A 10424-nucleotide genomic window follows, 5' to 3' on the forward strand; every position below is an offset into this window, starting at 1 on the left:
CCTATCCATATATTTCGCTTCCTAGCTGGCACCTTGGAACCTGTCAAACCACGGACTTGGACACAGAATCTTGTATTAGTTATAAAATCATCATAATTCGGTAGATGAAGTAAACATTAAACTAAATAATAAAGAATATTATCAATTTATGAAATACAAGACAATTGTATACCTGCCATGTATTAATCTTTGTAACTTGATGGCCAATGTGTGATTATGAAGGTCAAAAAGAAATAGGTAGAGTGAAAAAGGGTGTCAAAAAGAAACAATTGTGAGGTTCAACAATAAATTAATTTTTAAATCTATTGCAGAGCCAAAACAACTCTAAACTATATAGGAAGGAATAGAAAATATGAAAACTTATTGTGATAGAGAGAAATATTGACAAATTAAAACAACACAAGAAAAGTTATAAAACACTATGTACATATATTTCACGATGAATTAAAGAAACCAAGATGTTTATAAGACTTTTTCAGAAGAAAACTCAAAAATCCATAATGACATACTCATATCAATACTGACTAACATTGAAGAATCTGATGTTTTGCGATTATAATGGCATTAATTGCAATTTAATAGTTGGAAAGAGAAGGACAAAACCAAAATCTACATCCAAACAGTTAGGGTGTCTATTTACATTGTAAAATTGTAAGGTGAGGATTGTTAGATGTAACTGCCTTAGTGAGCCATGCAGTATATGTGTTGAATTTATTTAATTGGAGGAAGCTTCTTTTGTTTCTCATGTTGTTTTAAATAAGGGAACAAAATATTATTAGTTTTTATATCCTTAAAAACATTATACAAAGTAAACAAAAATGTTTATGTTCAAGTGAATGGTGTCATCAGAATCCCTTTCATAGGTCGTTATGAAAAAATATTGCTAATATCTTTTTTGTTTAGTGCAATACACTTTCAATTGTTTTTTTTTTGTAAGCTTGGCATGACTACATCTTCATCATCTCCAATATATCACCCTGATCGAGGCATGGAATTGAACCGATGACTTCAAATCAGGAGTGCCTTAATAGAGCACCCAATCAATGTCTATCCAAGACCCCAAGGACAATAGACTTCCAGTTGTTTTAGTCTAGTTTTAAATGTGGTTTACTTATTAATTTAGTTTTATTTTAATTACTTTTAATTTTTAGTTTATTTTTGTCACTTCAATTTTTATAATAATTTAGTTTAGTTTAATGCAATAAACTTTTAATTGTTTTATTTTAGTTTTAAATGTGGTTTGCTTAGTGTACTTTAGTTTAGTTTTAATTATTTTTAATTTTTAATTTATTTTTGTTACTTCAATTTTATAATAATTTAGTTTAGTTTAACTTCATAACTTTATTTTGATTCTTAATTAGGCCGATAGGCCTTCCTTTGAAAGGGACTTTCGTCGTCCCTTTGTTTCTCACGTTGACACGTGGCGTCGGGAACAGAGTGGGCATAATCGCAGAGTTCTGCAATCTCACGCTACGTGGCATCGGGAAAAGAGCGGGCATAACCGCAGGGTTCTGCAAGTGAGCTGCGTCGTGTATTCATGGATATTTTATACGGGCTTCCCACATTTAGCAGAACTGCCGTTTCTGTCAATAGACCGACTTTTCAACGAAAATTTGCAGTCCAAATAGGTAGTTCAATCATTTTCAAGAATGTTCCGCCTGCTTGCCTCTGGTCCACGGTTCATACGCGCAATGGAGACAGCGGGTAGTTCCTTTTTCTATTCCACCCCTTTGTCGAGACGGGAAGAAAAACACTGTTTGTGGTGTCTCAATTGAGAACAACAAGTGACGGGAATTTGTCAAAGCGTTTCGGCATTGATGTTGGAGCAGATCTTTACTGCATATTGATTTATTTCTGGCGAATTTACATTTTATTAGCGCATCTTAGGGAATGAATATCCACAGGCCTAACGGAGGATTTCTGGGGTTACTGCTACTTTTTTCGCTTCTGCTATTCCCAGCTTCATCGTCGGACACGGGAGAAATTATAAACTCAGCGGCGGAGGAAAATTCACGGGACAGAGGTGGTACTGATATATATTGGCTGAGATGGTTTAAAGGTACCCAATTTGGAATTCAGAAGAGAAGAATTGACCAGGTTATTTGCCCGGCTCTTTGCATATTTGTGTCAATTTCATGTTATTTTTTTATCATGAATTGTGAGGAATAGTTAATTCGAGTGTTCAGGTTTTCTTTACTGTTTGAATTAAGTTTTATGCTTCATTATTTGCCTTCAGATATCACATTATTAGTCGAAATTGTCACCGAATTATTTTGGTTACCAAGTTTTTCGTTATTGGATTGATTTGTGTCAGTTACGAAGCTAAGATACAAAACACTTTAACGGGGAGGGAAAGAGATTCGAACCTCGCACCTCTCTCTTCTTTGCTAATATAACCCGATTTGTGATTTACTTGTTGACAAAGAGAATCGGTATTGCTGTAAAAGGTTTTTTGGGAAATGAATTGCATCTGAAGTTTTGGAACGGACAACTTTTAGAATTCTTTTTTTCGCCTGATAGAACGATGATATGAATAGGTCAAAATCCATACATTATAAAAATAATATTGACAATTTTTATGGGAAAATTTATTTAATTCCAAGGTTTGGCTGAACTTGTTACATTTTTAGCATTCACACCTTTTTGGTCATTCTTACAGATAACAGGAAAAACAAGAGAAAGCACACAATTGGTTTTATTTAGATTTTAAAATATTTTCAAAATTTATAATAAGGTGAAGTTCAAAGTAAAAAAATTAGCTTAATGGCTCGTAAAGACTCTGCTGGAGAATGGGTACACAGTGCATGCCACTCTCAGAGATCCACACAACCCATCAAAGAACTCATCCCTTCTCTCACTCTCAGGGGCCCAAGAGAGGCTTCGTCTTTTCAGAGCAAATCTCTGCGAGGAAGGGAGCTTTGACTATGCCATCCATGGCTGCCGCGGCGTCTTTCATGTTGCAACTCCTACAGATTTTGGTTCCCAAGATCCAGAGGTAAGTGAAACAGTAAAGAAGTAAGTTACCGATGTTTTTGGGACAACGATATGATATTAATCGAATTGTTTTGTACAGAGAGAGGTGATTGAAACTGCCGTGAGAGGAACTCTGAATGTTCTCAAGTCCTGCCTAGTAACCAAAAGTGTAAGGCATGTGGTTTACACATCATCTGCCAGTGCTGCTTCTTTTCCAGAGAAACCAGTGGAAATCATCGATGAATCATGCTGGAGCTCAGTAGATCTCATCAGACAAAATAAACCCCCTGGTTGGGTAAGTTTATTGCACGAATTTCTGGTTTAAATTGAACATTGTAGGAAGTTTTGCGGTTTTCATTGATTGAATGCATTCAGATGTATTATGTGTCAAAAACCCTGGCAGACCAAGCTGCCCTGCAATTTGCTAAAGAAAACAAAATGGAAGTTGTCAGTATGGTCCCAGTCACAGTAGTGGGTCCTTGGCTAACAACGACAATTCCCTCCAGCGTCGATGTAACCATGTCCCTCATCACAGGTTTCACAAACTCGAGCCTGATTTTTTTGTTTTGCTTTTCTCTTTTTGGGTTTGTTTTTAATAATTGATGTGGCACGACAACATCAGGTTCTATATAATAGAAAATAATGAGGTATGAGGTTACAATCTCACCATTAGGTTTTACATATTAACGATAAACATTCCGTAGATTTAATATCATTTATCTTTTAAATATGGGTATGTTCCAAATTTAAATAAAATCAAATTAACGATAAAAAGCCATGATTGAATTGCAGGAAACACATAATGGCAAGGATTATTGAAGTCTATTGTGACATCTTTTGTTCATATTGAAGATGTTTGTAGAGCTCATTTGTTTTTGATGGAACAACCTACAGTGGGAGAAAGATACATTTGCTCTGCCCATAGCACCACTTTATCAGGGTTTGTAGATTTCATTTGCAAGCGTTATCCAAAGTACAAGATAGACTTTCAGTAAGTAACCATTAGTTTTCATCTTTTATTTTCAACACCACCACTATACATGAGTTAATCATAATTTTTGTGAGCATATTTTTTGGTTTACAGGTTGGATAATGCAGAGAGTGATGGTGGTGTTATAACTATGTATCCATGGACAAGCTCGTGGTTTAATTGCATCAGCTGCTTCCTTAACTGTATTTACGCTGCGGTCTTCAGTCTGATTATTATTATCTTTCACCTTTTCCTGGAAAAAAAAATGGATTAAAAGTTAATTTGTTGGACAATGCCCCGTTTCAAAATGAATCTATTAGTAAAATCCTTTTTACTTTTGGTTATGATGTAATGAATCTATTAGTAAAAGCCTTTTTACTTTTGGTTATGATGTAAATTGATGTCTGAGTTGAAGTTTGAATGATTCTCAGCTTGATTTTTAATCTATTTGAAAGCCTTCTTTGCCTGTAGTTGTGCCGCAGGTGTAGATAATCAATGCTGTTAATGTAACAAGATATAAGATCAACTTAGGTGTAAATAACAGCTGAGTTAAATCTGAATGCTGCTTTAGTTTTAGTCTTGATGTAAGTATATAATATTATTATTAATGATGCTAATAAGGAATGTAACTGAACACAATGAACATCAATCAGCCAACCTTTGAAACGGTATGATAGTAGCAGGCACTGCAGATGGTACTGGGGTCTATAATATATCATGTGTACGTACGTGATGATTTTGGCTGTTTGAACTGATGACTAACACTGGGCAGATGGTGCCTGCAATGTCATGCTTTTCATGGTGAATGACATGTTAGTAGCCTTTCATATTAAATATTTAGTCAGTTAGATTTTGGTAAAATTCTTCGCTGTCCCAGTTAACTGTTACCTTGATCATCGACAGGAACTCTTTATGAACGTCCTTGTGCATTTATATTTTGTTTGTTACATCAGTCAATGTTTTGCTGAACCTCAGAATGGTTTTGCTTTCTTGCTGTTTTTTATTTGAAGTTTTCATATTTCTTGTTTTGGGAGACATTTCTTTTGTTGTTGCTCTCTCAAGTCTCAAATAGGTAGTGCACTACAGAAATTGATGGTTAGTGTATAGCCCTGTGATATGGCCTTAATTTTCAGTTGAATACCATTTGGTATTTTGCCCAAATGAAACTAGAAGTTATCATCATAGTTTATTTGAAAAATGTGATGTCAAATTCTACGACTGCCAATTTCCTATGCAAAATATCCGAATTTGCTCTCGTGTATCGTGTCCTATGGAAGACAGCTTGAGTCGGTGATGTTCGACTCTGTGGATCCAAGTTGGAGTTGCTTTAATAGCTAACAAAATTTGCATGAAATTTTTCAGAATATAATTTCATACTAAAAAAGGAAAAATAATGATTTATTTATTTATTATTATTATTATTATTATTTTAATAGCTCAATGGAGACCGCATTCGTAAATGTTAATCTGAAAGCAGTCATAAGCAAAACGATTTGTTGTTCTTGTCTAATTTTGTGAAATCATATTAGGCTTGCTTACACCTGCATAAAAATTGCAAAATCTCCATTACCTGCATAAAAATTGCAAAACCTCCATTAACTGTTGCAAAACTGAACTCTTATATATTTTGTTGCACCTATCATAGAATTCACACGAGACCTATAGACATTGGGGTTCAAGATGCTTAGAGATGGTTTTCTTTAATTACGTGATCTCACCTAAAGTATTACTATTATGGATTAACCCTTCAGAATTAGTGTTGGTACGTGGCATGTGATAGTTGTTGGTTCAGGATGATTTTGCTATGTTGCAATTGTTTCTGGTAGATATAGATTACTATGGATCATTCAAACTTTTGTGAGCCAAGTGTGTACATGTGTCATGAAACAAGAAGACTTAATTCTGTCAGAAAGTTGGGGATTATGGTGAGTGCTTTTCACAAATAAGATAGATCCCTTGTTTTCTCTACTATAAGAACACAATTTGATTCATGATAGATCCCTTGTTTTCTCCACTATAAGAAACACACTTGATTCAACTACAGTTGTGGTCTTTGGATGGAGATGCTTCAATGTCAATTGTATCTGTTTTCTTGTTATATTTTAAGTCAAGATATTTTTGGCTGACATGCAATCTTTTGAGATTGTTCTTTTTGGCACATGTTGGGCCCTAAAGAGTTGAGGATGAACAGACATTTAGTTGTGGGATAATTCTGAGCACATATTCAGTATGCACATTGCTGGGTACAAAACCCCTCTGGTGCCCTAGTATGGACAAATCTGTGGTAAATTTTCTTTCATTCACTTGACACCTGCACAGATCTGTATAACCATATTTTATTATATTGTATGAGCTGTTTGGAGCCAATTTTTGGACTGAAGCATGCACTTATAGACTTATAAAAATCAATTGAGTTTTGTATTTGGGTCAAGAGAAGTGAGGAGCTTTACAGTCTGGGGTGCAGGAGATCTTTGTGTGTGTATATAACACTAATATAAAAATGGAAAAAGAACCAATGCCATTTTTTTTTAAATTACCATATAGTCAAAATATGATGACATTTTTTGCCTTTCTTCCTAACTTCAAACAACTGTAAACTAGCATAGCTTCACCTTTACTTGGATCTATTAAGCATTGAGAGAGATAAAAAAGATGTTGAGCTGCAAACCTCAATATTTATTAAATCATACATGATTGTGCAAAACTATTGAAATTTGCACCTAGAGTTTACTTGAGGCCTCTGAGAGCTAAAGTAACAATGTAAACACTCTACTGCAGTAATGATTCTGTGATTATAGGCTTCTTTTCAGTGGATATCTTGGAGTACTTGTCTTTTTGGTTCTTCTCTTGTGCATATATCCGTCATTCTGTCGCTGTTGGGAGAAGATAATAATACTGATAATGATAACAATTTGGGGCAGCATATATGTGCAAGGAAAGCGATTTTCTGTTTTGGTTTACCATGAAACCAATCCACAATTGAAATAAATATTTCCAAACACTGTTTTTTGAAATTGAATTTGCAAAAATCAAAATAGACAGTTTGGCCATGCCGATTATGAAATACTAAATTGATAATGTAGACCACATTTGAAACTGGGCCGTTGAATCTCAATCGCCATTCTAAATGAGTAGTGAGACTTACTTTAATCTCTGGAAAACCTTAGCTCTAACTATTGCAGAACAATACTGAAGAGCGCAGATCTCGGGTATCATCACATAGTTACACGTTGCAGTCACTAGGGCAATACCAAATTTTAAACTATAATCAAAACTCCAACCAAAGAAAGTAATTGACAAATTACAAAACCCAATCCTGCTTTCTTGCATAATCAATACTGAAATTTATAAATAGAAAATCATGAGGATACACGTGCACATCCGATTACCAAATTTTGCATGATCCTGTAGATTAATCTCCTTCCATTAATGAGCCAAAGGAGTAATCCAAATTGGTGATGCAATATCACCTTGTTTTTTTGCATTTCATTTCCTTTTTGCAAAAATGCAATGCATTGCATTGGTCACTAACTATAGATCTGTTGCTTGACACAGAGTTGTTGAGAGTGTTGGAGAAGGGGTGACTGACTTCAAGGAGGGTCACAGTGTGCTTCCCTTATTTACTGGAGAATGTGGAGAATGTAGACACTGCAAGTCAGATGAAAGAAACATGTGTGATCTTCTAAGAATTAATACTGAACAGGGGGTTATGATAAATGATGGGAAGTCGAGGTTTTAATCAATGGAAAACCCATTTATTATTATTATTATTAATGTTTAAATAAAAATAGTTACAAAATTATTTATAAATCACAAAATTAATTGTATTTTATTAAACATCACATAAGAATACAATAAGTATTGGTTTAAGAATATTATAATTTGACTTTCTAATCGCACTATACAACAACGGGCCCTACCTTATTTCCATTTGGTTATAGTTACTGAGATACACGCAATGGTAAATGTTGACATAAACAAAGTAAATAATATTACGGGGCCAACCTTATTTCCATCTGGTTATGGTTACCGAGATACACGCAATGGTAAATGTTGACATAATCCAAGTAAATAATGTTGATATTGCGGAATGGTTAATGTTTATATAATCTATTGTAAATAATGATTTTCCTTATTTGAAATTAACTATTGTTGATCTGACCTTCACTTGAGGGGTTATCATTATTAATTAAGGTGGTTCTATATATGGTATAAGTGGACAGCAATTTTAGAAATAATTATTGAGTTTACAAGTTGAAGATAGGAATAGATTAGATAACGCTTGGTTATTTTAAAATATTAAATTACAATGTGGAAAAGCATATTACAATTAGTTAATGTTTTAGTTGTAGTGTCAACCAGCAATGTAGGTTGTAAGTGGTTTGTTTTAGTATTTGGAAATCACAAATTTCTCCGCTTTTCATTTACCATGTAAAACGGTATAATTTATTTTTTAGTTAAAAAAAAAAAGTGTGTTGCCAATAATCTATTGAGTTTTTAGTATGAACGCGTTTTAAACTTAATATATTGATATGAATGGTTTGGTTTTGGTTTTGTGTCATCGTGGTTATTTCCTTGGTCACTAGTGAGCTTTGTATATGCTTGACTATCTGTAGAGGTTTCTTCCTTTCAATAATCCTATAGGCCTTCCTTTGAAAGGGACTTTCGTCGTCCCTTTGTTTCTCACGCTGACACGTGGCGTCGGGAACAGAGTGGGCATAACCGCAGAGTTCTGCAATCTCACGCTACGTGGCATCGGGAAAAGAGCGGGCATAACCACAGAGTTCTGCAAGTGAGTTGCGTCGTGTATTCATGGATATTGATGAAGACGGTTCTGCTGCTAAATTCGTGCTGTTTTCTTCGGAAGCTTATGCATTCTTAAGCTCCAGTAGTAATGGCGCATTGTGTTTTCGGAGAAAGATGCATATGGTGTTTTCGGAGAAAGATGCATATGGTAGCTTCCCAACTCAACTAAACTGCTCTCACTCTCTCTCTGTATGTTGTTTGGATTGGATTGCTAGCGGGTCAAATTTGACTGTGGGAAATGGGTCGCTGGCTGTGTGTAGACTCAGCGAACGCTACTCTATAATGGTGGCGCCCATGATGCCCAACACCAGGTTCGAATCCTTTCCTCTTCGGCAGGGCTAGGGTTAGAGCATGCTCCTCCTCCTCATCCTCCGCCTTCTGCGCTCGGTGGTCAGAAGGGACCTGCGGTTCAGCGCGGTATTTCTCCTCCATGGCGTGAAGATGATAAAGATGGACACTACGTCTTCGAGCTCGGAGATTATTTGGCTCCAAAATGTAAGTGCACAAATTTCCATGAACTTTCTTCTTCGTTAGTGTATTATTATTGATTAGAGAGGGCGTGAAAGGATGATTATTCCGTCAGAGTTTTCTATGGACAATTCATGTCAAAATTGTGTTAGGATAGAATGGTTTTGAATCTAGGTCATCCTTGTGCAACTCACTGTTGCACGATGACCCAATGGACCCACTAACATCGCCTGGATTTATTAGATATAATGTCTGTTTTTATTAATACAAAAGAGATAGTAACAACAATTTACATATGATCATCAAAGCCCTACAGAACTTGAATGGCTCTTTCCATATCTCTTTTTCTTATACTATTTTTGCTATGAGGCAGTCGATATGTCTACTGACCATAAAATTCATAACAAGCAAGGCTATGTAAATCCCATATATGCATGTTTACTTTTTCCCCAGTGAAATCCCCAACAGAAACTCCAGACAGTGGACATTTTAGTTTGTTTTTCCATGAAATATGTTCTGAAATGAAGCTTTGTTGCATATATTTTGTCCTGTTCAACCTGCAAACTAAATTTGTGGCCAAAAATTTATGTTACCTACTCCACAATATTTCATTATATACTGATTTGTAGGCCATAAATTTCCCATTCCACATTGAAAACATTCCCCGTTCACACACAACTATACTGGATTTTGAGAGTATCTGAAGCGATCTGTAACTTGGAAAAAATCCAAAACCTACTGCGTTGATCAGAAACACAAGAGTTTGTTACGCCTGAGCCAGAAAGGTACACATTTCTCACCATGGTTAGCCAAGTCCACATTATCCTTCCATGCCCAGCTCTAATTACCGAGAAACTGAAAAGGACTAGATAAAAATGCAACCAATTGAACTCTCTCTATCACATTTAAAGCGACTTATCTCCTCGAATCTGACGATAAATCGCATTGGAAACCTTCCCTGCCGGCCGATTTCAATTGTCTTGGGGTTTTTTAATTCTCTGAACAGATTTATGGCCTAAAAAGGAAATCCAAAATTGATTGAATTGATAAAGCCAAAAGATTTGTTACACCAAGTTACAGCAAAGGATTGCCAGAATGGTGTGTAATTATTTGTTGCATATTTTTGTCAAAATACTGTGAGCGCCTCACTAGAGTGACAGTTATGAATACAAAGTACTGGCGCCTTGTTTAACTATTTTCCAAGCAT

The 10424-nt window shown here is 35.3% G+C and overlaps 1 protein-coding gene across 5 annotated transcripts; it reads left to right on the plus strand.

Annotated features, from left to right (window-relative positions):
• Positions 1–1489: 1489 nt before the first annotated feature.
• On the plus strand, positions 1490–4236 carry LOC149257301 (putative anthocyanidin reductase). Of its 5 annotated transcripts, none has more exons than XR_016245942.1 (5): positions 1490–2097; positions 3074–3268; positions 3349–3508; positions 3766–3913; positions 4058–4160. XR_016245942.1 is itself a non-coding variant. In XM_089369543.1 (5 exons), exons 1-5 carry the CDS (start codon positions 1891–1893, stop codon positions 4215–4217), a joined length of 819 nt encoding a protein of 272 aa, XP_089225669.1. In that variant the 5' UTR covers positions 1490–1890; the 3' UTR covers positions 4218–4236. The 5 variants fall into 5 exon arrangements, 3 of the variants coding, with proteins under 3 accessions (XP_089225669.1, XP_089225672.1, XP_089225680.1); XR_016245941.1 differs by having other exon boundaries at positions 3766–3964; positions 4058–4109; XM_089369543.1 differs by having other exon boundaries at positions 3868–3964; positions 4058–4236.
• Positions 4237–10424: the final 6188 nt, after the last annotated feature.

This window comes from Pinus tabuliformis, chromosome 6 (assembly GCF_031772625.1).
Source record: "Pinus tabuliformis cultivar Carrire ecotype Pingquan chromosome 6, CPIR1, whole genome shotgun sequence".
Classification (NCBI taxonomy): domain Eukaryota; kingdom Viridiplantae; phylum Streptophyta; class Pinopsida; order Pinales; family Pinaceae; genus Pinus; species Pinus tabuliformis.

Bases quoted from the DNA above. Each gene is read 5' to 3' on its own strand.
- LOC149257301 (XM_089369543.1), top strand. From the start codon at position 1,891: ATGAATATCCACAGGCCTAACGGAGGATTTCTGGGGTTACTGCTACTT. The intron at 3,269-3,348 runs GTAAGTTTATTG...GAATGCATTCAG, and splicing joins AAAATAAACCCCCTGGTTGG to ATGTATTATGTGTCAAAAAC. The intron at 3,509-3,867 runs GTTTCACAAACT...AACAACCTACAG, and splicing joins AACCATGTCCCTCATCACAG to TGGGAGAAAGATACATTTGC.